Source organism: Melospiza melodia, chromosome 1 (genome assembly GCF_035770615.1).
Source record: "Melospiza melodia melodia isolate bMelMel2 chromosome 1, bMelMel2.pri, whole genome shotgun sequence".
NCBI classification, from domain to species: Eukaryota; Metazoa; Chordata; class Aves; order Passeriformes; family Passerellidae; genus Melospiza; species Melospiza melodia.
Window position 1 is genome coordinate 18,697,925 of NC_086194.1, and position 27,455 is coordinate 18,725,379.

Sequence of the window (27,455 nt, forward strand, 5' to 3'; positions counted from 1 at the left end):
ACCATTCTTTTCCTTCTTCCCTCATACCAAATTCTAACTGAATGCTATAAATTTTGATGTTAAAATAAACAATTAAGAACAAATATTATTGAGGCTTAAAATAAGTTTTCTTGTCCAGCACAAAGTTCTAAATTTCAGAGGATATGTTTTCCTTTAGTGGCAAATTCATTAGGTGCCCAGAATTCAGACATTGCCAGATTTATGAAGGCAGCTATTAGAAATGGCATTTGTGCTATGACAATACTGAAGGAAAGAGCTGGTCAAATTCATGTCTGACTAACTGGTATACACGAGAGCTGATTTCTATGTGCTACTTCTCATATCGTACTTATATTTAACATGATTATCTAATCCTAAATACATGAAAAGCGAAAATAATTGATTATACTTCAAATGAGAAAAAATAGGCAGAGGCTGAGGTAAGCCATTTGTTCCAGGATTAGATGTGTGGCACAGAATCGCTTATTTTCCTGCCCAACAGATGACGCTGCTGTTTCTTTGTTCGTGTGCAATTGTTCCACTCGTGCATCACATCCGTTACTGGAGTGACTGCACCCACACTGCCCGGTGCCTGGACACAGCAAACCCACAGAGCTTCAGGATTCTTTAAATGGCATTCTGCTGCCCAAATAAATGTTTTCAGTAAAGCAAGTTATTGCTCTGGATTAAAAAAATGTGATAGAAAAGATGGATGCAAATACCCAGCTGAACATAATTCTCCTTTTTTCCAGAAGCAGGCCACAGAAACAAATTCTGACATATATATCAAGGATGACCTTAGAGCTATGCACACATAGTAACATAAGACATTAGAATGAGCCCATGAGATTTTTAATTGCAATATACTTTGCAAATTTATTTTTACTGAGCCTAAGTATTAACAAGGATTTATCATCAATATTGATCAGCATTAAAACTCTGTCCTTATGGTAAAATTCTTATAAAAGCATATTCTGAGGATGTCAGTCTGTAAACTAAGGAGGCGTTTGACCACCATATTTCTTCCTATGTGCTATTGAAGTGGGACACAACATCAGCTCTGCAGCAAAAACTTAAATGCTGAAACATTTTAGAAGTTATTTGTATTAACTGCTATGTTTTCTGGTAGAGAGCCTATTGAAAAATCCACGTTGTCCAGTAAACCTGAAAACCCAAACCACTTGTATGGGACTCATGTCCTCTTCTGCTCTAGATTTTTTGTTAAAATACACTGGGAAGCAGAGTAATTAATAATTTATTTATTTTTGCCGAATTGTGGTTGCTTGAGGACTTGCGTCAAATGACAAGCTGGTCTCTGTCCCGTTCATTGTGAACAGGTGTTCTAATTACCAAACCTCCACCGTATTTGACACCGTTATTAGCTGTCTCAGTGGAGGAACAAAGGATTGATTGGGTAGGGGTATAGAACCAGCCTTTCATTGCTGTGGGGAAGCACCTAAAGGTCAAGGTTAATATACATTAGTGGGGGGTAGTATTGCCCATTGCCTATGCTGCTCTTGTGCTATTAATCAATGAAAGACTTTATCATTATGAGCTACCTATGGTGGGAGTTTTAATTACACGATTGCTTTAAATTTCATTTTTTTCTGTATTATATGAAAAGCTGGCAGCACCTTTTGATACGCCTAATAAGAACAACAAATCTCCAGCAAAAATAGAAACATCTTGTATTCATTTTATATCCTCAAACATATACTGTACCAAATAAAAGGGCATCCTTCAATCAACATAATATAGAAGAATGCTTATGAAATGAAATACAGCAGAATGCATGCAAATGAGTTCAACAAGGTTGAATATTTGACTGGTCAGTGAAAAGCACTTACAGCAAATAGTCTTCCCCATCACTGGACCCATTTTGTTCTTGCTATATAAAGTCCACCTGCTGCTACTACCTTTCTGATTTTATATTCTTGAAGAGTTTCTAACAAGAATCTAACACATAACTGATAAAAGGGCACTAGTCTCATCAGTTTCATTTGAGATCAGAATACTGTCAACATTATCACACAGTGAAGTCACATTATTATAAAAGTGCATCAGCATCTTCATTATTTATACACTTATTTTCAGTGGTCTACAGGACATACAAATGAAACATTCTAGTATGGAATATGATTATGGTAACTCAATATGGAATGAATTTTCTCCAAACTATTTTTTTTTTCCTATTATGTGAATGTAAAATAAATATGGGCCTGATAGTCAGTCAGTGAGCTGGAACTATACCAATTTGTATCAGCTAAGGGTTCAACACTATATATTCATTTATAGATCCTAGTCACACTCAGACCCTTCTGTGACTTATTAATGGTTTTGATTTAGAAATGAAGCTTTGAAGTAATTATATAGTCACATGGAATTCATCCAATATACATATTTAATGTAAATTATTGCTTCCTGATTTTCACAGAAGACCTCTGATTAGATTATCTGGTGCTTCCATATTGTACTTGAAGCTGGATTGCAAGGAGAGAGAAGTATATGTAAGCCACCTTTACAATTTCCTGACTCTGCCCAGCAAGAAACAAATACGGACTTCATTATAATGCAGAGGAACAGAGACAGCTATTTCCCTGCCTGAGGTCTCAGAGAATTGTTCCAGCAGTTGAGCTAAACAATGTCCTGACTATCTCCTTAGCAAAAGAAATGGAATGAGTTGGCATAAGCTGCTATACCAACTCAAAACTCTCCAGAGATCCCCTTTTCACAATGTGAAACCTCAAAGGGCTGCACTACGAAAACCAGCTGTAGCAGAGCTGAAAGTTTGACCTCTGGACTCCAGCACTGTGCTCGTTTAATGTGTGTGTGACTCCCACTGACACCAACTGAAGAGTCCAGCACATGAGGAGAGCAGAATATCAGACAAAAAAAATGTACTATGTGAATCTGAGAGTAGAGTATTATTCTCTTGTGTCAAATTATTGCTCCATCTGGTAACATTAAGTGAATACGAGTAACTATTAGAGCTGAATCAATAAATTGAAACAATTTGTTTTGTGAGTTACTTTACTTTTTCACTTCAAAGAAAACCCTTGACTCCATTAGAACTTCTTTAAGTATATTCCAAGAAACTTTGAAGGAACTTTTTTTTGTTTGTTTGTAAATTACATGTGATTGCTCATATACATCACACTGCTGCGTTACTCTTCTCTGAACAGGACTTCTAGTAGAGTTGGGATAAAAGAATGCTGCATAGCTGACAGTAGAATTTAATTTATATAATTGTTTTGGAATGTATAGTGAGCTAACCATTGTTACCTTTGTTAGTAAGTTTGGATTCTGAAGGTACACTTCTTTTATTTCAAAGAATGCACTACAAGCATTCTCTATGACTTGGGAAATAATTACAAAAAGGAAGAGCAAAACAATGCCAATATTCAGGAGATCTATCTCCCCCAAAGAATGGATTTAGATCAGTCAAAAAGGTTGTATGAACCATCAAGCTTTAAAATATATCAATGATTTTGGATTTTAAAAAAAGCCTCCATATCAAATGCTTTAGACTATAAGGCATATTTTGCTCATATGTTCTCTTCAAAACATGATTTACAGCTCTGCCTTCAATTCATCTGCTTCATACCTTTCCTTGATGATGCTAACCTTAGTAGAGACAGCACAACTCTTGTAACACTGATGAGAACCTAGCTATTCCAGGTGACTCATAAGCACCAAAAAGTGCCTTACAGTCAAATTCAAACACACCTGCCTTGTAGCATAAGAACAAGATGAGGCATTCTTTAAAAATCAAAATATTAACACTTCAGATAAGTGTTTAAAATAATAATTTAATTATTGCAGACTCACCTTGCATTTCTAAGATTGGCTGTTGTCAAATTAGTTAATGCTGTCACTACAACTTCTTTTAGTTCTTCATTATCACTGCTTAGCAACTTTACTAGCTGAGGAATCCCTTTGAAAGAAATAATTATATATAGGAACATTTAAATAAGCCATAGCAATCTGCAAAATTATAATATTTTCCTTATAAACAGAAAAAACACAAATTCATATTTCATCCTTTCCCACCATACTTACCCTGGAGTCCAAGGACACATTTACTGTCTATATTCTCACACATGGCAGAAATGGCTTGGGAAGCAGCAACTTTAACATCATCATTGTTAGTTTCCAAAAGCCTTAGGAGAAATGTCTCAACCTCTTCCCAATGTAAGATTTTTCGTATTTCAGCTTTAAATGAGAAATAACAACAGCATTAATCTGCATTTGTTTTCTAAATCAGTAAAGGACATTAATTTGATTTAATTTAGTTGTTGGAAATATTTTGGTAACAGAGGCACCAGCCACTAAGAAATATGCACAAAGGACCTGAGCCAAATCCCATCACAGAACATCCTGAGTTGGAAGGGATGCACAAGGATCATCCAAAATCCAGCTTCTGGATTAGGCTTCATTGAGCTCTGAACCAAGCCCAAATAATGACTATTAACCACAGTATACATAGCCCAAAAGAATGCAAAGTTTGTTCTCTGCAAGACTTTAAAACCACAGAGTGCATACAGGCTTGATGGAAACAGCTTTTCCAACGCAACAGATCATACTTATTCAGGATTGTGCAGAACTTCAGTTTATGCTAACAAAGTCCAAATGCATAAAACTGAAGAACATACCAGTAAATGTGCAATTGAACTTGGTGAAATATCACTCAATGTATTAAAATAGCCAAAAATAGGCAAGGAGTATTACAAAGAAAATTTTCTGCCCACTTTGCAGAGAATTTGAATTTTATAGTTTAGCATTGCTGACCTACACTGCATTGACCAGCAGCAGCTGTAGAAGGACAGAGATGTTCCTCCCTCTGCACAAGTAACAACACACAGCACCCATGAAGTACCTACGGACATCTGTATGTAGATACCAACAAACTGATAAACTCCCTCATCTCAAAACTGATGAGACCAGAAATGCAGGTATTTGCTAGAAAGATCCCTGAAAGAAACTTTCTCATGCAGAAAGGCACTGGAGAGCACGGAAACTCTACAAGGAGAGAGAATAGACATTTAACCATATGCATAATTTAAACTGGACTAATTACATGCTGGAAGTTATATCGACATAGTAGAATTTGGAAAGTATTAAAGAATTTCAGGGACTGAAAATTCAGTGGGACTTCAAAATATTTAGAAATTTTACCACTGCATTCTACCATTCTGAGGGATCACTCCCTTGTTTGGATTGCTGTCCCCCCCAAAAAAAATTAAAGGGGAAAAAAATATTTTAAGTATTATTTTAGATAGATCTGAATCTGTAGTGAATAAAAGTAAACAAATACAAGTCCACAAAGTCAATGAAAAGCAATTTTGATCAAAAATGTAATAGAGCAGAAATTACTCAAAGCATGGAGATGAGACAGGTGCAGCCGATTTCTCATCTTCAGCTCAGTTTTAAACTCTTTTAGAACCCTCAGATACACAAATGAAATCTCAAAACAAAGATGCAACAAATAAAACAGGGAGGATTTTAAGTATCAGCAGAACTTTGGCCACAAGCTTGATGCATATCAGCCAGCTCTCAAGAGAAGGCCTCATTGGGATGAGAGACTGTTTTGACAAGTTGTCAAGTGTGTTGCTGGCCTGCTGCTTGCCAAGGTAGTCCATAATCCCTAATAATGATCTCCAGAGGTTCTTCATGCCTCAGTAATTTGTTTATTGTACAGCAAGTTACTTATTTGTTTACAGATTTTCTTTAAAATTATTCTTGCTTTTAAAAGCACCTATGATGATGGGTAAGCATTTATTTTAAAGACAATTTATGCCTATACAAAATAATAATATGAATAAATAATTTGAATGACTGAAAACAGTAATTAAAATACTTTAAACAGAAAAAGAATTTTATAATAATAAAGTCATCTTGAAATTGAACTTATAATATAGAGTATGGATGTATATTTAGGTAGTTAGATCAATGAAAATTATTAATATTTCAATATCCAAGTGCCAATTCTACCTAAGGGATGAACATTTTCTGCTGATCCTCTCTCTGTGTGCATGAGTTGTTTCCTTTGTGTCCTTTACTACAGACTAGAAAGATTGCACAACTGAAAAGCATAGTTTATACTGAAGTACTTCGGATGTCAGTCCAAACACCAATTTTACCGTGATTAATTTCTTGACCCCTAAATTATTTGAATACATTGATTTAACATGAAGGAAAATAAAGCATACACAACTAAAAGAGTTTGGAGTATCTACCATTCAGTATCTACCATTCAGTATCTACCATATCAACCAATAAAGGTTGTCTCACCACGAGGTCATTTGCATTAAAATCAACTGACCTCGTGGTGAGACAACCTTTATTTTTCAATATATTTTCCTATTTCTCCCTCTTACCCCGAAATCATGATCTGAGTTCTACTGATTACTTTTCAGGTCACTGTCATCACCTTATGTAATTATTTATACAATTTTCAAATGGAAAAAGTTAATGCTAAATAGTATCATGACCTCCCACTGATCTTGAGCTAACTGAGATAAACAAAGATCTGTATTATGAATTGCCTTTGTTATTCAGGACACAGAGCATGTTTCATGTGCTTCCCTTTGAGCATGAGATGCACTGAGATACACAGAAAGAATGTGGAGAGCTTCAAACCAGAAGTTTGGCTTAGGACAGAGTGATCACCACTTTCCCCATATAGACTCCACAGCATTTTGTTGTGGCTAGTGTGTCTGGCATTGTCAGGGGAAAATCAGGCTCTCCTTAATCAACAGCCCAGATAATCCACTCACAGACATTCAATAATTTATAGCATTAGATTATAATTTAGCATTCTGAATTGACTGCATTATTTGGTGGGCAAGGCAAGAATTACAGTACAATTCACCAGTGTAATTCTGAGCAAACAAAACAAAATAATCAATAAATTAATATAATAAATTCAAAATTATGTTAGAGAACAAAAAAAAAAATTCAGAGACAAGGGCATAATGATTATGTATAGAAATATGATCCATTTTAATGTACTTAAACAGAGAAGCATCCTAAAATGCTATTTAAAGCTGAATATCATGTTTATACTGTGTAATTTATTCTGATACTGAGAATAACTCGTAAGGGATATATATATTTCTTATAACAACAACACCAAGTTACAAGAGTCCCTTTCCAAAGGGTTGAAAGGGACATAAAACAAAACTGCTTGCTATGATCACATCTATCAGGAAAAAAAACCCAATCCAAAACCAAATTCCATCTGTCAACAATAATAATTTCAAAACCAGATACTGCTGTATACTCAGCTGCCAGGATTAAAAAAAAAAAAAAACAACAGCTAGATACATGTTCTGTCATGGCAAAAGTAGGTTTTTCATTCCAATGAAAAGCAGTAATTTTTTAGCCAAGTATACAGGAAATGTTGGTAAATTGCAATCATGATTATCAAGCCTGAAGAATGTGGGTATAGCTATTGCAAATTTAATGAAAAAGTCACTAGAGAACTAAGAGCCGTATTGTCTTATACTGGATTCAAATCAAGGCAAGTACTGGTATAGTATATGCTAGTGTTGCATTTTGGATAGGCTGTTTAGTATGCTTACAACCACAATCCAATCAAAGAACTGAAAATATTTCTGTTTTCTTTTTGCACTTGGGCTGTTTCTTATAATGGCCTTTTCTTTTCACTGCAAGGCTGACTTTAGACCAGTATCTCTGGGTAGCTGAAAAATTTTCAGTGCTTTTGGGGACTACACTGAGCAGCAATTTTACTGGACTGTGTTTTCCACTGCACCAGGACAAGAAGTTTCCTGTTGTCTAACTGGGTGTCACCAAAATTCCACAGCTTGAAAGCAAATATTTTAAATCTCCTTTTGATGTATTTTCCCAGCTTGCTGCATCCATACTAACTGTCATAGGCTGAAGAAGAGAGCAAACCTTTATAATGAAACCTCATTGACTCCATTTGTAAAGAAGCATGACAAGAAGATGCATCTTCACTGACGGTAACATCCCATGATATAAGATCACAGGCAGTACTGTAATATATTATCTGTGGTTCTTGCAACCGTGCTTTAAAAATGTGCTCAGACATGCTTCTACTAACAGCTGCTAAAATATTAGGCCACAAAAACTGAAAAAAAAGTGTGAAAGAGGAAAAGAAGGCTATGGTTATTTGAAAATAAATATGATAAAGGAGGAAGACGCAGTAGAAAGCAGTGGGAGCAAATATAAATCTGCTTAGCATACAACTTACAAGCCTGTCACAGGACTATAAAAATGATACTGACAGTCCTAAGTAGCGTAATAAAATAACAACACAGAAAATACACAAAGAAAATACTGACATAAGAAGGTCCCTTTCTGCCTTTGATACCTGAACATTAATGAAAACAATTTTCAGTGACTTGCCAAGCTTCTAACAGATAATGACAAAAGCAAATAAAAATCTACAGAATACTCGGACATTCTTTCTGTGTATCATTTTCAATCCAAATAATTACAAATATTCAGGATATCAAACTAAGCAAGGTGAGAAAAGAATCAGAAAGATAGCATGGGGAGAGATGAAAGGAGGTCAGAAATATGGCAGAAAGGAGAGATTATTTTATCCATGTATTAAATTAAATGACCTATTTTTAAAATACACATAAAGCCATGATTCAATCACAAGGTGCCAGAATTATGAATGAAATATTTAAATTCTACTGTCATAAAAATCCCTTGACAGAAGTAAAATCTATAGTCAGAAGTATGTTATTAGTTACATTGCATTTTGTTATACAACACTACTTGGCACATGTTGCAACTCAGTAGCCAATGTATGGAAGGAATTTCAAATGTAGTTTGATTAAAAGAGCATCCTTGTGGGCATAAATAATGAGCATGTTCTGCCTAATTCAGAATTCCTCAGTGAATTAAAGAAAAGTACACAAAAAAGAACTATAGGACGAATAATTATAAAAAGATTACAATGAAACTATTTAACTCCCCTGGGAATATTAATCTGCAAGCCATTTGAAAGGTTTCCTTTCATGCCTCTGTTAAAGGAATTTGTATTTGAAATTGCCTGACATTTAGAAGAGCAGTTGAATGCAAAAGGAAGTCAGCTTGCAATGAAGTCTTAACAGATAGAGGCAGAAATAGTGCCAGCAAAGGTGGCTTAAGATGGCAATCAGCTGGCATCACTAAACAAAAGACAGGGATCATATTTTCAGAGGTCCATTTTCCTTTGAGGACATAATTTTACAAGACCATTATAAAATAAAATAATAAAAATAAATTGAGGCAAAACCATAACATTTTAAAAAATATATATATATATAAAACCTCCTAGCATTCAATTGCTGCTCTGATTGGCAAGATTCATCACTGTAATTAATTCTTGCCAGTGCTTTCTTCAACACAAGTACTACCCTCAACCAGAGAAGATGACCTCATTCTCGATAAAAATTTAATTCATAAACAATTTCATGTCCATGGATTGTTGAAAAGTCACATACAGTCATAAGCTGCATTGGTAATTGCCTTTGCTGCATTCTTCTGAATATCAGGAACAGTAGAGACTTTTAAAAATGAAAGTAGTTTTTGAATGCCTCCTGTCAGCTGAATCTGTTGCAGAGTATGCACATCCTCGAGGCAATTTCCCAACACAGCAAGAGTTTCGACATGTAGATCGTTGAGTTCCTAATAAAAAAAAAATTAAAGCAAAAAAACCCAAACAACCTTGAAATCAGGACTAAAATATCTTAGGCTTTTAAGTTTGTAAGATAATTGTTGCAACTTTCTTTTGGACAGTTTATTCATACAGCAAAGTACACATTTACAAATACATATTTTCATATTTTCATATAATTTATTTAATGATGACTCTAGGATTCAATACAATTTATTAAAAATAGTAAAACTCCCAGAAGTTTTTAATTTACATCAAAGTGGGCTAGACAGGTACTGTGATCTTAAAAAACTTCACTAGTATCTCTGTGCATTATATTTCCCACTGTGACATCTGAACCCAGGTAGTCCTAAACTGATTCTCATAATAACAGAAACAATGCTAGTAAATTGTGTCTAAAGCCATTTTATTAAGTAAACTTAATAAAAATTGAATAATAAATTAAATAATAAACACTTTGGGAAATGTCTTTGCCTCTTTTCTTAGTAAGCTAGATATCCTAAATTATCCTATTTCTATCAAAGTTCCCTACAACTAAGTAAATCTTTATTCTTATATCTCTCTTCCATAAAATAAGTATTATTTCTCAGTAGTAATACAAGCATCAGCACCAAGAACAAAAAAAAAATCTTAAGGCAAGTAAACCGTACATTGTTTTCCAGTATATTCAGAAGGCAATCTAATCCCTTATATTCTTCCAGTAATATCCTGGTTTCTCTGTCTTTGCTAATTACTTCTAAGGTTTGAAGGGCCAAGGACTGAATGACTGGATATTCAGATTCCAGTAGTCCCAGCAAGGGTGGAATTACATTCAGTTCCCGAACTGCAGCACGGTTTTGGAAATCCTGCAGTAAAATAGTCCAACAAAGAATGTTAGTGATAGAGAATATAACAATACATCAATTTCTCACTTTGCAGAAAGAACACCAAAAATCTGAATTCAGATATTAAACAATGAGTCAATACTGCAGTTCTGCAGACTTCTTTCTTTTAAGTTAAGAATCAAACTGAATATAATCAAGCCCCAGAAACCTGAAATTCTAGGGGTTTTCTGCATGACTGACATACTCACCACAAAATCTAGTCCTGTGTAAAAAAGCCTATTCACTCTTTATTTTACCATGTTTGCCTCAACATAAATGTTTCTTTGAGAAAGTTTTTAAATTTAGTTTCACCATTTTTATTTACCTCAGTGGGAGGAAAACAGTATTTTGCACTCTGCTGTGGTTGCCTGGTTATATCTTCTTTTGTTTTAGTAATTATAAAATGACAATTTAAAATTTCAACTTTAAACAGTGAATGTGCAGCTTAATAAAAAGACAGTAGTTGATTATATTAAAAAAGAAAATAAATAAATAAATTACAATTTGCTTTTAAATAGCTTATTGCACATGTGCAGCATGCAATTATCCTTATCAATATAAGCAAGCACCAGGTGCAGTTATCCAGATATACCCTGCAACAAAGACAGCGAGATAGTAAAAAAGGAGAAAGAGTAAAATGTGATTCTGAATAGACATGCTCTGATGCCCCAGAAGAGATAGAGTTATAAACTGAATTCATTACTGAATTGATTCGCTTAAGCCATGGGAAAGAACTGCCACACAAATGCACCATTCTTTTGCTAAGCAGCATATGGATGACATTAGTGGAAGTAGCCAATAACGAATCTATTCCTCCCAGTATGGAAAGTAGCTGTTGACAGCACTCACCTATCATTAAAAGATGTTCCAAATTGTGCTATGGACTTGCTGGTCAAAACAAGAAACAATGCATTTGGTAGTTCTTTAATTTACAAGGTAATTCCAGCCTTTTGGATAGACAGATTACAACTCTCATTACTAAGATTAACATTTTTCAACTAAGACAGAAGGCAAATAATTATTTATTTTTAAAAATCGGAACCTCCTACTGATTTTACTTTTACTGTAGTACAGCACAGACAACTGCATTAAGTTTAACAGAATTAAAAACAGCTCTATTCATAACCAATTTAACATTTAGAAACTCAGGTGCAAGGACTCAATGTTTCAAAAACATTCACGAACACTGTGGAGTAAAGGGAGCAAATATTTTAAAATTACTAAACCCCACAGAGAATGTCAGGGGTAGGGGTGGAAATGCTTATCTGCCTCTGAAGTTTAACACAACAAACAAGAGCAAACTTTACCTGTACCAAAAGGTAGATACACTCAAGTGAATTCTTCGTAACATCAGGATCAGGGCTACCAAGCAGTCTGATCAGTGGTTCTAACCCACCTTGCTCAAATATTTTTACTTTAGTAGTATATTCAACAGCCATATATGCTAGACAAAGAGTAGCAAACTCATGGATAACTACATCTTCTGTGGGGAAAAAAAAAATAAACATTTTGATTAAGTTTTATTCAGCACAGAATATTTTCACTAATTCAATAGAGAATTAATTTTCATTTAAAGCATTATTTGAAGCCAATAAACAATAGTTGTTAACCATACCCAATATGTCTATACTTGTTCCATCTGTACAACACAAAACACTACTCAGTGAGCTACAGAGCTACTCCTATAAAAGCACTTACCTATTAAACATGTATTAAGAAATATCATTTTACAAGATAGATTTTATTAATTGTCTGATAAAATGGCAATCGTAAATTATTTCTGACTTGTACTTTTGCACAAGGAATGAATACTATAAGGTACCTTCTGGAGCCAACTGTGATATAAGTGAATTTGTGACGTCCAGTTCCCTCAGTAACTTCCTCACATCATCTACGATGAAGAAAATACAAATATCAAGTCATTTGTTTGGCAGTGTTGGCTGAGTAAGGAAACAGAATCTCCTCCAAGCAAAATGTACTTATGGTTATTCCCTGAGTGACAAAAAGACCTGACTGGGAAAGACACACAAGTTAGACCAAGATCATAATGGGCCCAGAAAAAAAAGCAGAGACTTTCAAGTTGCAGACGACATTCTATGACATTTGATACACATGAAGTTCCTCTATATTTCATTGAAACTTTATTCAAAATACTTCCATCTAGCAAGTACTGATTAAATATTGCATGATTTTAGCTGCCAAAGAAGTCATACACTTCTAGTTAAAATTATTTGTGGTTAAAATTATCAAATTAAAAGCAATCCTTCTGTTGTTTAGTTTTCAAGCCATCACTTTGCAATTTTGTGCTGACGCCAGCCCACACAGCAAATGGAAAACATGAATTACACAGGTCTTACTAAAATCACAGTAAAGTCTTTCAGATTGCATTTCTAATGTTGTCAATGGCAAAGTAGCAAAACCTCAACCCTTGGATAGAAAAATTGAGTAATATTTTTTGGGACAGACTTCATGTGATCCTACAGGGCTGTGTTGTTATTATCAACATATTCAACATGTTGAAATGTGAGGAAAAAAAAGGTATGAGTTTAATTTATTTCTAAATAAAAAACCAATTAAGATGTGAATATAAATGGGAGATATTTGTTCATTCAAATCCATGTTTGTGCAGCACCACTGACAATATGCTAATGCTGAATTAAAAGTAATCTAAGAGGGCAAGGTCCAGTGCAGCATGACAAGCAGCTGATGAAAAGACTGAGAGTGTGGTTGAGATATCCTCATGGAAGACAACTGGGTAAGACATTCACCAAATTAAGACCTGTTTAATTACATTAATCAGATATAGGTCTATAAAGCACTATAAAATAACAGCCACTGAAACTCAACCTTACATCACTTTAGTCTGGGCATCAATATAGGATTTTTTCACATGATCAACCTCTTGTTTTGATGACCACACACTGAAAAATAGTAAAACCTCGAGACTCTTACTATTCGAAGCCATGATGCCAACTACCATGACGGCATTTCTGCGTACAAGTGGATCTTCGTGTGAGAGGAGCTTATACAGATGTTCCAATGCTCCAAGACCAAGAAGTGTCACCTTGTTTTCATCACCTGAAAAGGAACTGGGTTAAAAGCCCAAGAAAAAGGCCAGCAACCTCACAGCTCTAATGAATCTAGGTAAAACCACTACCAATCTTTTATTGAACAGCAGAGAACAGAGGCCTGACAGCTCCTTTGAAGATCATCTGATTTACACCCCTAATAAATATGTGTCAGATAGTTTAAGGATTAATAGTATCTCAGATTAATTCACATTTTTCAAGCAAAGGATGCTTCTGTCTATTGGACACTCCACTCAGTTGTTGGAGAAAAATGGAAGTGAAAGTACAAAGGAAAGCTTTCTACTTAGCAAAGTATAGGTGAACATTATCAGGTGAATACTGTACACCTGATAAAATTCAGGTGAATATGCATTTTATTTTCCTCCTCTCTTGCCTCCCAATTGCATTTTTCCCAACATAACAGTTCACTGATTCTGTGAATCTTTACTATCCCTCAAGGGAAGCAACTACCAGGATTTGCCTCATTAATTCCTACCTGAGATTTCTAGCACCTGAGAATGATGTGTTTGGTAGCCGAATAGGTGCTGGACATGCAAAGAACAGAGGAGTTTAGTGTGATGACAGCTTTCTGTTCCTGCTCACACAAAACACACACAAGCCCCAAGAAACAAAATCCCAATTCTACTCCTACTCTCTGTTCCCACAACATTTTCTAATGAACCGTGCCTGCCCTTCCTGGCTACAAGTGAGAAATGTGAGAGGAAACTGGAGATCTGTGCTCATTCTCAGGCCAAGACATGCTTAAAATGGAGAAGGTATTATTTATTATGCTTTATTTACCAGCAACACTCCGAAAAAATAGATTAACTGCAATTAATTAACTGAAAACAACTCCTTCTCTTGTGCCACACCACAAAGTTAGAGTCTACTCTTCTGGAAGATTATGGGAATATCAACATTAATAATTTAAAGGATTATTCTTTTAAACATAAAAGACATAACACATCTGTTCTTCTGCAGTGTGACATATTTTGCTGTGGACAGGAGGGAAGGAGCCAGCAAGAGTTTATGGTTCATGGCTGTCTCCCTACAGTCCACATTCTCTCTTCACATATTCAGAATTCAATCTCATGCCCTCAACCAAGCTTGCCATATTAAGAAGAACCTAAATATCTTTCAGAACCCAGTGACCCCTAGCCAGCTGTCAAAGACTTCAGCCATTCTCACAACTTCATCAGTGCTGGTAATTTACATCAGTTTAATAATCAGCATATAAATGCATAATTTTTAAAGAAAACACAAATGAAATGGAAATTAAAATTAAACCAGATTAATCAGAGCAAGAATACCACCAGTGCATACCAATGTGAGTGGCTAACATCGAATAACATGGAATAAGTAGCAGACAACTTAGGAAATTATGTGCTACATAAATTTTAGCCTTTGTTATACAGCTGTTTGTCTCCTGAGCACCTTGAACATGATGTTTAGCTATAGATTATACAGGAACCTTTGGAAGATTTGGAATCTTGGAGACTTGTTAGATTCCCAACTCATACAGAAATACGCTTGATAAGGGAGGCTGAGGAGCCTCCAATGAATCACCTGTACAGAAACACCAACACAACAACTTTGTGTCAAAATAACTGAAAAAGGCTAAGAGGTTCTTGTCACTGAAAACTGAAGTTTAAAATTACTGCACTGGTACAGATGTTTCAAACTCCAACATAAAAATAGAATTATTTCTCAGCTGCAGATCTGTTGCTTATAAAAACCTGTATCTATCTTATATTAAAATGAGCTCTATTAAACAGTAAACATAAAAATCTCCAACAAAATTATGAAAGTTTCCTTCATGCAAACTACAAGACTTCTTTATTACTGCAACTACAGGTTGGATAGACATTTCAAAACCCCCCCCCAAACTTCAACAGATGCCTTTGAGGAGAAAGTAAGATTTCAATGCTAGGAAATGAAACAACTATCAAAATATAAGCACTGCAAAACAAAGCTTATGGCAAAAATACTAACCTTTTGATGCAAATTTATACAGAGCATCACATGCTTTGGCCAAAACTTCATTTTCAGGAGAACTAAGCATTAGCACAACTGTTGCTGGTGTTTTGCTTTCAATCATTAAAGGATCAAACTAAAAACAAAACAAAAAAAAAGGAAAAGAAAAGTTTGATTTATACTGAGTCTTCCTGTGTGCTGCAGTAGACTCCCACATTTCATTTAAAATAAAATAAAATCTTGTTTGATATCTACACTGATTAAGAAATATTAATGAGTCACTGTTTCCTTGGAAAAGTCCATTTTTGAAAAATTAGAAAGAATAATTAACTTCCAAATAAATACAACTATGATTTCATCACATATGAGGATTTTGGGAAAACCTTCATGCTTCCCTGCAAATCTAGAAATTTTTGAAGGTAACAAGCTATGTAGTTGTTATACATGTAAGAGCATTCTGAGACTTCAGAACCAGACATGAGAAGTTTTTTTGAGCAGCTGTACACAGAGCCCGTGGACTCAGCAGGTGTACAAGGAAGAGGTTTTCATTACTCTGTGGCAATATCACTTTGCTGTTGCTTAAAAAATAAAAGAACACTTTCTGTGCCTTTGTCAGCTCAGTTCACCAGCTCACCATGATCCTGTACTAGATGAAGTACTTCCAAGATATAATTCCTGCTCACCCAGCTAGAAATGATACAAAGGTTTCATTTCCATTTCTGAGCTCTCTCATGCAGAAAGAAATCTTCCAACAAATCGGACAGTTTTCACCCTCTTAATAGACTCCTTAGGACTAACATCACTTGAGCAAAGGAATCCTCTAAAAAAGCCTTTTGTTTCCTAAGAAGACTCAAGGAATTCTGAAAATTCTACTCATTAAAAAGTTTTAAGCTTCCTTGAATTGAAAGTAAATGTTTAGCATGGTTTGTATCCCTACACTTCAGGCTTATACAGTATCTGTGTTACATACAGAAACTACTAGATACTGGAGTCATGCAGTTTCTCAAAAACAATGTGTTTAAAATATAGCAGATTATAAGATAGCAAGACAAATTAATTTTAAATATTATTACAATATATATACATACATGTTTACAAATGTCAATCATTTGATTTACTTCATTGAAAAAGCTTCTAATAGCTACAACAGAGGCACATGTATACTATTTATACATTGATCTAATACCAAAGTCAGCACTGCATTGCTCCATTTTCAGCATTTCTCATGTTTACAAGTAATTGTATGAACCCCAACTCAATGAAAATTCCTGGGATTTAATGACAGGTTGGCACATGAGCAGAGTGAAATTAGTCTAATCTCTACCCATTTGATTAGGCATTATATTTGCTATTACTGTATGCAATATTCAATAGGCACTTTCCTATTAAAAGCACTTTTGTGCTTAAAACGCAGTAAAAATAGTCACTGAAATAAATGAGTCTTTAAGAATCAGAGGCCTGAGCAAGTGAGGGATTAAGGAAGAATTTCTTTAATGTGTGGTGACTGTGCACTGGAACAGGTTGCCCAGAGAGGATGTGGAGTCTCCCTCACTGGAGCTATCCAAGAACCACAGGATGCAATCCTGTGCAATGTGCTCTGGGATGATCCTGCTTGAACAGGGAGGTTGGACCAGATGCCCACTGTGGTCCCTTTCCACTCTGTGATTTGCTGGGAGGTAATGCTGTTCATCAAAACTATCATAGAACTGCTTACGACTTCTCCTTATCATTATGTCAGCATAGCTAGTGTTCCACCTTTTTTTTTTATCCAAGGCTTGCATCTAAATCTTCATACATTATTGCAGATTCTTCCTGCAATGGCACATACAGCATATTATATGTGCTAGAATAAAATATTTGAAGTTACAAACAACCTTGAATTAAACACAGAAATTTAACTAATTTATAAGCAACAACATTTCCATCATTCCATTTGTATTAAGAAAATAGCAAGTTAAATGAAAAAGAAAGCTATAATGTGTCTTTGATCTTGACTTCTGTGTATGTTTGACCTCAAAGCCATTAGCAACTGAAGAGCATTTGGGGTTTGGTTCTGGTTTGGAATTTTTTTGTTTGTTTGTTTGCTTGTTTGTTTTGGTTTTTTATTTGTTTCTGTTAGGGATTTTTTTAGGGGGGGGGTGTTTTGTTTTTTATTTTTGGGGTGTTATTTTACTTCCATCAACTTAATTTAGTTGAAATTAAATGTAATACAAAATATGTCTCCAGTCAGACCAAAGACCCACCTAGTCCCACATCCTGTTTCTGACAAGGGCCAAGTAATAGGTGTGGGCAAGCAGACGATTAAATTTTACTTATATTCCCTCTCAGGTACCAGCTCTGCAACCCAGAGAACTGGAGAATCTAGTGATTTTATCTGTGTTCAAAAAGTCCCGGAAAAATTTGCTACGTAATTTTTGAAACCATCTGTATTTTAACACTCTTAATATTCTGAGACACAAGTATCACAGTTAAATATTCATAAAATAACTGTGCCTCTTTTTTGTTTTAAAAATACCACCTGATAATTTTATTTATCTTCCACAGTTCATTCACTATAAGAAAAAGTGAAATAAATTACACTCATTTGCTTTCACTGTATATTCATCATTTCATAAGTTTCTATGATATTCCTCTTCACAGTGATTCCTTCTGAGAATGAAGAAACTGACTCCCTTTGATCTCTCCTAAAACAGAGATCACCCTGTCTGTTCTTATTGTCTTTATTAGTTCATTCTTTGTTCATTCTGTTGTCTTTCTATAGTTCAGCTCTACCTTTTTGGGATGGGAACACCAGAACTGTTAATGGTATTCATGTGCATGTACAGGGAATTTCCTAGTTAACATGATGTTTTGTCTTTTATTTCTGGAAGTTGAAATTTTGTACTTATTCACTTTCTCCTACTTAGGAACTAGATGCCATTTTCATGAAAATATCCACATTAATTCTGGTACACTGGAAGACACAGCTGCAGAACTAAAATTCCATGACTGGCAACTTCTCCCCATTACGACATCTGAACAATAATAATTTGTTTTGTCACCTTCACTTCCTATTTTATAACCAGACATTATTGCTACAAGAGTAATTGCTTTTTACCTGCTCATCTTTATGAGAGTGAAAAGCCTGATCTGAAAACTTTTGGAAAAGCTAAGCAACTGTACCAATTAGAATACCATTATCCAAAGAATACTCCTCCAAAGAATTCAAGTAGATTTCATAGCTCAAACTCTCCTCTACACAAGCACCAATGATTCTTCCCCATTACTATAATATTTATACATGGGTTTGATTTTTTTTTTCAAGAACTATTTCTACCAATTAACACAGCACAGAAGATAAACTTCATGTAATTATTTCTATATTTCCTTTCAAAAGCACAATTTTCTACCATCCATTCTTCTAGTACCACATTTTCTGATGTTAGCTATTTTTCATTTAGCACAAGACCTGGGCAAACACTATTTATTCCAACTTGGGCAATTTTATCACATTTATTTTAGTGATGACAACATTGCTTTGTCTTTTGACACAAAAATAAGTAATTTTGCTTTTCTTTCATGACTGCAATCACCTAATAGTGTTTCCCCTAAGAAGCTTCTTGCATCTAGTCAATTTGAAAAAGCTTTACTGCAGTTTTTGTATCTCTCCCAAAATATTTTGATGCAGGGTGACAGTGCTTTTATTTCTCATTTGGGAGTGGAAGCATTTTTTTGTTTTCTCATTTGGATGAAAATCCCACATTTTGAAGGATGTATTTATCTGCTAATTATTCTATTGTTTAATCATGCTGGTTTTTCTTTTTTTTTTAATCCCTTAAATTTGATTTAAGGTCAGTTTTAACCTTTCACCTCTCACAGAACCTTCAGAAGCACTACAGATATCTTTACTACTCTTAGTCCCTTTACCTAGAAAACCAGATTTTAGTAGATACCTAGATATGCTAATTATTTCAGTTCTGTGAGTGTCTGATCTCCTAACAATAAACCCCAAGATATTCACTTAATCACAAATAGTTGATATTAGAAGGCACTTCCAAAGATGATCTGGTCCAGCTGCTCTGTCCAGAGCAGGGTGAGCTAGAGCTCAGGGCTAGTGCACAGTCTGATTTTGAGTAACCCCAAGGATGGAGACTCCACAAGCTCCCTGGACAACCTATGCCATGCTCCATCGTTGTTAAGGCAAAAGAAGAATTTTTTTCCTTATGCTTAAATGCCCAGGTGGCCAAGAGGGCCAATGGCATCCTGGCCAGTATCAGAAATGGAGTGGCCAGCAGGAGCAGGGAGGTCATTCTTCCCCTGTACTCAGCACTGGTGAGGCCTCACCTGGAGTATTGCATCCAGTTCTGGGCCCCTCACTTCAGGAGGGACGTTGAGTTGCTTGAGCGTGTCCAGAGGAGAGCAACGAGACTAGTAAGGGGCTTGGAGCACAAGCCATATGAAGAACGACTGAGGGAGCTGGGGTTGTTCAGCCTGGAGAAAAGGAGACTAAGGGGTGATCTTATCACTCTCTACAACTTCCTGAAGGGTGGCTGTGGTGAGCTGTGGTTGGTCTCTTTCTCCAGGCGACAACAGATAGAACAAGAGGACACAGTCTCAAGCTGCGTCAAGGGAGATGCAAGTTAGAATTAAGAAGGAAGTATTTTACAGAAAGAGTGGTCAGATACTGGAATCATCTACCCAGTGAGGTGGTGGAGTCACCATCCCTCGAAGAGTTCAAAAAAAGACTGGATGTGGCACTTGCTGCCATGATCTAGTTGAATTGTTAGAACATGGGTTGGACTTGATGATCTTACAGGTCTTTTCCAGCCTTGAATTTCTGTGATTCTGTGTAAATGGAAACCTCCTGGATTTCCCTTTGCGCCTACTGCCTCTCATCTTTTCACAGGGCACCACTGAGAAGAGCCTGGCTTGATTTCTTTACTTCTTCCCATCAGTAAGTTTCACACTTACAAGACTCCTCCAAACCTTCTCTCAAGACCAAGCAGTCCCAACTGTCAATCTCTCCTCCTGAGACAAATGCTCCAAGACTTTGTTCCACTAAGGCCTCATCTCTCTCGCACCAGAGAACGCAGAACAGAGCACAGCGCTCCAGGTGTGGCCTCACTCACCAAAACTGAGTGAAACACAAGAGTCCCCTCTCCCAGGTTGCTGGCAACACTCTGCCTAATGCCCAGGATTTTGTCAGCTTTCTTTGTTCCAAGTTCCCATTTCTGGTTCATGTCCACCAGAATCACCAGGTTCTTTCCTGTAAAGCTGCTTTCCAGCTGGTCTTCACCCAGTCTCTACCGGATATTCTTCCCCCAGGTGCAGGACTTAGCCATTTCCCTTTATTGAACTTAATTAAATTCCCAATTTCCTATTCCTCTAGGAAATTGTTGAGGTCCCCCTGAATGGCTGCACAACCATCTGGTCTGTCAATCACTCCTCTTAATTTTTTATCTTCTGCAAACTTGCTGGGTGTGCACTCTCTCCCATCATTCAGGTCACTAAGGAAGAGGTTGAACAGTATCTGCTCCAGGATCACCCCCTGGAGCACAACACGAGTGCCTGGCCTCTAACAGGATCTCATGAGGCTGATCACAACCTTCTGAGCCTGTCAGTTCAGCTACCTTTTGGTTCATTCACACTGTCTGTTTATCTCTTCTGCTCTTCACCAGTTTACCTATGAGGATGTTACAAGAGGCAGTTTGAAAGCCTCACTAAAGTCAAGTCAAATTAATATTTAGACGTTAATCAAAAGAAGATGTTTATGTGGGGACAATTTCAGGAGCTGACTGTGCCAATTCATACAATCCACTTTTTTTAACATCAGTCTTGTGAACGAAGCCTTTTTCAAAAATACTCAGGTATCTATAGCTTTCTTTAAGTGATAACACTTCAGTATTTTCTCTAGGGATAATCTCAGGCTCCCCTTTCAATATCCATGACCTAGCTGATGATCAAATAATAGTATTGTCTAGACCAAACTTAATGTAGATATCATGTGAAAAGTCCCAATCAATCTATGTCAAAGCTAACATATTTTATCTGTCTGAATTGCTGTCTTAGATCATTCATATAGAGATAGTGGCTCAATGCAAAGTTTTTCCTCTTGTTGGAGACCAATTCTCAGAACAGAGAATGCTAAAAGACAAATTAGGAAAGGTAGTGAAAACAGAGTCCTCAGGAATACTTCCTGAAACATATAAGCAGTGGCTAGGCTAAGAGATGTGTTTCCCACCTGTTCCTAGAAATCTATAAAAAATTAGTGGTCATCTGCAGTACCATATATTCTCAGAGCATTCCACATGCACAAAGGCCTTCTTTTATAAGCCCGTCTACATTATCTCAAGGCTTCTTTTCTTGGACTCGACATTTTCATAAACAGATTATCAATCACAAGATAATAGCTAATACATCTTTTATTTTGTCTGCATCTCATTTCCTGCTATCTGAAACACCCAGGTGAAATTTAAAGTTTTCAGATTTGATTTTACTCAATCATTATGAACAAAATTCTTATTATGGTAAGATTTTCTTCATTAATAGTTAAAATTATCTATTTTCATGTTTAATACTGTCCTGATATGACACATTTCTCCTACTACAACTGCCAGAATAGACATGCTAGGCTGAAGTACAATAAGGGTAAAAACTAAGCCAAAAGCTGTAGATGCCATCTGGAATTCACTCTTTCCAATTCATTCCTTTTGATAGTTTTACTGACTTTGTCTGTGTATTCACAGGTTATTGTAGTACCTAGCACGCTGTACCACCATTTTCTCTAGAAAATCTAATTGTATATTTGGGATATAGAAATTGTGGTGCTGCATCTACTGATTTTCTAGCTATTTACTTCAGCTCCTCTGTATGACTTTAATGTGTTGCCCTGCCCTTCAAACCTTTTCTTAGGCTGCAAAGATACTTAGTCTTAATTTCTCAGGCCTGTTTGAATTAGACTCATCCACATACACCTTCTTTGTGAGTATATTCTTTATACAGATAGAAGTTATGTTGAGGTTTTATGCAATTTCCTTTCATAAGGATTTATTATTGATTGGAGGTTATGAATTACATTTGTAATATTCACCTTTCCACAGAACAGCTGGGTAAACCTGATGTCAACTGCTATGTCTCAGTGACATCATGACTATTGGATATTACTGTCTTAGTCAAAACTATATATGCTTATTTAATATTGAAATTGCAATGTAGTTTCTGCTGACTTTTCTGTGACCTTTGAAAAAGCTCTCGCAGTACTACAACTCTTTACACATAAATCCACTGGGTTTTTTAAACAGTGTAAAGAACTTGGCATTTAGTGGGACTCACTGAAGGAGTGGGACTCCCTCTATGGGACTCATTGAGGTCCCTATTTTCATTAATTTTCTTGTTATTTGACACAGAGTTGATACTGTACTCTTTTCAATGTTTCTATATTTCCTCTACTTCTTTCTGAAGAAAACAACTAAACTTTAAAAACTAGCTGTGTTTCAAACAATTGTCTTTTTGGGAGCCTCTTTGTACCTTGTAATTTACAGAAATTCTTGAAAAGCGTGCTAGTATCAGACCCTTAACCTCCACCTTTTGAAAAAAAAAAAAAGTCTCTCTATCACCATTATTCTATATTGGGCTACAGCTTCTCTACTTTTCACTCTACTTCCAATGACAACAGAAAAACCTAAACTGCTTCTTAAGACTGTACATATTTGCAAAAGAGACAGAGTATGTAGTATTATTCAAAATATTTGTCAAATTTTGTGTTCTGTAAAAAAACACAGATCTATCTAGGCTTTTAACTCTTTCATCCTTAAAGAAAGAGAATGTATTCACAGTTGAAAAGACAGGCAGATTTCAGGTTGCTCTTCTCCATTCTTCTTTGATTTTTACAAAGAGAAAGCTAACACTGTTCTTCAAATAAAAAGAAGCCTGGATTGTTTCATACATAACTGTTTGCAATGCCTGCCAAAGACAACAATCTCTACAAAGAGCTACACATGCCCAGTCACTCTGGTTTGTATGCTGTCCAAGAAAAGCAGAAACAGAGACATCTTTAAAAGCCATTTTTAGAATAATGTGGGTAAACTAGGAGAAAAGGAACTATGTAAGGACGGTAGAGCTGGGCCTGTAATTGTGTAATGTTTATTTTATAGCACATAGCAGTTTATAAACTTACCACATCCTTGGGTGGAGACTCTGTTTCCTTCTTTACTTTTTTACCCATTCTAAAAACAAACAAACAAACAAAAATAAAAGCAGGCAAACAAACTCCCTTTTGTGTTTTAGGAACCAGTTTACCAGTAATTCAGGGAACCTTTTAAGACAGACTTTCTTATTCATTTGACCCTCTGAATCAGTCTGAAAATTTCTTTGACATAGTAATTTCTATAGAGAAAGTAGTCCCTCTTTCTAACATTTGTACACATTTGGTAAAATACATCTGTCAACAATATATATAGTTAAAAACTCAGCACAGGCTGAGGCTGTAATGTACATAGAATACACAGAATATCCCTTTCTGTAAATTAGTTTTATCTGCATCTATAAATCATATACGAACTTGAAAGTCCCTTTAGGGCATTTCCCCATGTTTGTCTATACATTCTGTCTTGGCAAACATTCCATACAACTGCAGAATGTACAAATAAGTTCTACCTTGAAAACATGGCTCAAATACAATTTGAATTCTCTGTTCATATTTCACAGGAGACAAAAATCAGGTCTGCAGGTATTAAGAAACAGTTCTGCACAGTATAAATGTCATTGATTTTTAAGAAGTTACATTTATTTACACAAAGTCCAGCTTGTCTTATTAATTTTTCTTTTTCTTTTTGTATCAGCACATGTGCACATAACCAAGAAGACCTCCTCAGCTGCATCTAATAGCAGCTTCTGAAGCATATGGATGTAATACCTCATGGGGACCTAATTTCATGTAGCTTGCAAAACTTCAGCAGAGCCTTCCAGTTGAGGTACAGGCAAAAGTAAAGGGCAACATGAGCCACTAGCATAGAACATAACTCAAGTTATGGCAAACTTAAGTTTGTTTTAACACTGTGTAAAAGTGAAATGTGCACCGCTAGTACCCCTTGTTAATTGCTTGGTTAGTTCTCAAAGGGAGACCACACATTCACCCTCAGCCAGAGTTTATTGAAAGCCTACCTCTGCTATAAGAGATTATTTTCTAGTGCAGCATGAGATGTAACCTGGATGCTTATTTGTTGTTTTAAACAAAAATTTCAAGCTGCTCTTGAATTTTCCAGTACTGCTCCTCTACCAATCTCTGCAAATAAATTAACACAGCACTAATGAAAGCAGTTGATAAAGCACATCCTAAAAACAGATCTGAAATTTCAAACTTCATAGGCAGGTCACTAATTACAATTTTGAGAGGAAGATCCACACAGCCAAAGACTTTTCAGCTCTAATCTGCTTTATCCTTTTGCATCTGTACACACACACACATGAAATGCACACACATAAATTCAGTGTGTCAGAAAGCACAGCTCTGGCCAGAGACAAATTAATTTATATAACAAAAAGCATAAGGACAATTTACTGACAGTATATTCAACAGGTGTGATGGACATACTACCTTCTGATTTATGCAGTCACTGTAGAAAGTAAGACTCATGCACAGATGCAAGAACCAGATTTAGATGGACATTCAGGAAATCTGCGTTATTTAGACTGTGCTGATCCCGGTATGGAGATATGGACACATACTCAGAATCATTCAGTTCAGCTCAATTCATTTCAGATATAAATTAAGCTGCAGTCATAAAAGGCAATTTTTATTCTGAGTGAGTTTAATTAAGTTTAAACCAACTAATTTTATAAGTTAATTAATGCAAAATTATTTATAATGTTATATAATTAATGTTCTCAGATTCAAATTATATATATTTCAAGACCAAGAATAACTGAGGCTTTTAATTGCAAATATTTCTTCACTCTGTATAAATACATCCAATTTCTGAGCATATTTTAAAGAAACTTTTACATATTTCTCAGTGTTCAGAAATATTTGGTTCCTTAAAAAATTTCATTTAAAAACAAGCAGTGTGATTTGTAGCAACAAGCAGAGAGAACAGGTCGATTACTTTACTCTCAGTTATGCCACTCAGTTTGTTTCTTTGGTGCAGTTACTAATCCAAGTTTCAATACATTCTGCCATCAAACGTTGGTGTGAGCTTTGTTTCCATAAACCTCTCTGTATTCAGTGGTCACTCTCTGACTTGAGGGAATGATGGACACGGAATTCTTTGGCTTACTGATAATTAAAAATGTGTCTTCTGCATTGAACTGTAATTATCACAGACAATCAATGTGTCCAGGTATTGAAAGGCTACTGACCCATAAAAGAGCTTCTTTATTCAAATCCCTTTCTCTCCAAGATAACTGCATGCTGTCTTTTTCTCAGTAGGTTCTCAGTTAACCAATCTAAATATTTAGAATTTGGACAACAATTGTAGTAGGGCTTAAATTTTTATACCTATAAAATTCTGGCTTAATGTTCCCTGTAAAACTTATTTTAAAAATGAAAATTATTCACTAGTAATTACATATACATGTAATTAAATTAATTAATTCCTGGAAAAACTTGCTGTTCATGGCTTGGATGGGTTAACACTTTGCCTGGAGGACACTCAGGGGGACCTTACTGCTCTCTGCAACTGCCTGAAAGGAGGGTGCACCAAGGTGGGGGCTGGTGTCTTCTTCCACATAACAAGGACTACAGCAAGAGAAAATGGCCTCAAGTTGTGCCAGGGCTGGTTTAGATTGGATATTAGGAAATATTTATTCACCAAAAGGATTGTAAGCATTGGAACAGGCCGCCCAGGGAGGTGCTTGAGCCACCTGTCCTGGAGGTATTAAGACAGTTGGTGCTCAGGGACATGGCTTAGTAGTGGGCTGGGCAGTGTTAGGTTAAGAGTTGGACTTGTTCTAAAAGGTCTTTTCCAAACTAAACGATTCTATGTTTCTAAATTTTAAAGACAAAATAATATTCTCATTTGAGTAATATCCTCTACTTCATGTCCTGCGCATTTCTGAATCATAGGAGCATGCCCTTTCTACATATGTTTTTTGAGATTAAAGGGTTGATTGTTTTAAATCATGTAGAGCTAGAGGTAATAAACTACTTTGACCTAACAGATGTAGCCAATACATAGCCAAGCAATCCATGAAGTTATCATTCCACGCTACTTCCTGTCCTTCACCTGGAATTTATTGCCTCAGTGGTAGACAACCTAGCCTGCTTTTCCTTCTCCAAACCAGTTTTAGTGCAGTGGTGCAATCAGGTGGTGTCTCTCAAGCAGCAGGACAGTCATTATGTCTAACTAAATCCTCATTCCAAAACCACAATCCCCAAAGCTCTCCCTCAGCTCTGGCTATTCTTAGTGCCTTAGCTCAGTAGGCAGTTCCCTGTTTCACTCTGAACTTCATTAGCTTTCCCACAGGACCAGAACCACTCCAGTATGAGCATCCTAAGTTAAACCCATATCCAGAATCCATGAGTAGTGTCCATTTAACAAAACTAAGTATCAGCACTAAAGTTAATCACTCTGCTTGATAATTGATGGAGATCTAGTCAACATATTCAATAGCTCTTAAGGCAGATTCATCTTAAAGCAGGTACCTAAAATGGAATAGCACCTTAAAAATAACTACTTTTTCCTTGGACCAAGACCAGAGTCTGGAGTTGTTAGCTCATGTATTTACATTGACATTGAAGTTTGTGAGCTAAGTTTATTACCCCATTTCTCCACATGAATCCACATGCCAGGCTAGGTCTGGCAGACACTATCATAGCAGACTGAACACCAGCAGAACCAGGCATACAAAAAACCACAGCCACCTTGTCTTTTTTGCAATGGCTGCAGGAACAGGCACCACTCCAGTTATATCTCTACGACCAGAAAAATCTGCCTGTGA

The 27,455-nt window shown here is 35.9% G+C and overlaps 1 protein-coding gene across 5 annotated transcripts in view; it reads right to left on the reverse strand.

Moving 5' to 3' along the window:
* The window catches only part of ARMC3 (armadillo repeat containing 3), a 61,873-nt gene that overhangs the window by 27,105 nt on the left and 7,313 nt on the right, over positions 1–27,455 (reverse strand). For 2 of the 5 annotated variants that reach the window (XM_063150049.1, XM_063150032.1), the window contains exons 3-11: positions 23,695–23,743; positions 15,558–15,675; positions 13,450–13,575; positions 12,320–12,388; positions 11,805–11,980; positions 10,285–10,479; positions 9,462–9,645; positions 4,039–4,191; positions 3,808–3,913 (exon numbers count right to left, since the gene is read on the reverse strand). In XM_063150049.1, the coding sequence (XP_063006119.1) occupies positions 3,808–3,913; positions 4,039–4,191; positions 9,462–9,645; positions 10,285–10,479; positions 11,805–11,980; positions 12,320–12,388; positions 13,450–13,575; positions 15,558–15,675; positions 23,695–23,742 (1,175 nt within the window). In that variant the 5' untranslated portion in view covers position 23,743. Of the gene's footprint in view, positions 1–3,807; positions 3,914–4,038; positions 4,192–9,461; positions 9,646–10,284; positions 10,480–11,804; positions 11,981–12,319; positions 12,389–13,449; positions 13,576–15,557; positions 15,676–23,694; positions 23,744–24,680; positions 24,784–27,455 lie in introns of those variants that run through there. The other 3 variants (XM_063150038.1, XM_063150059.1, XM_063150068.1) reach the window with 3 other exon arrangements.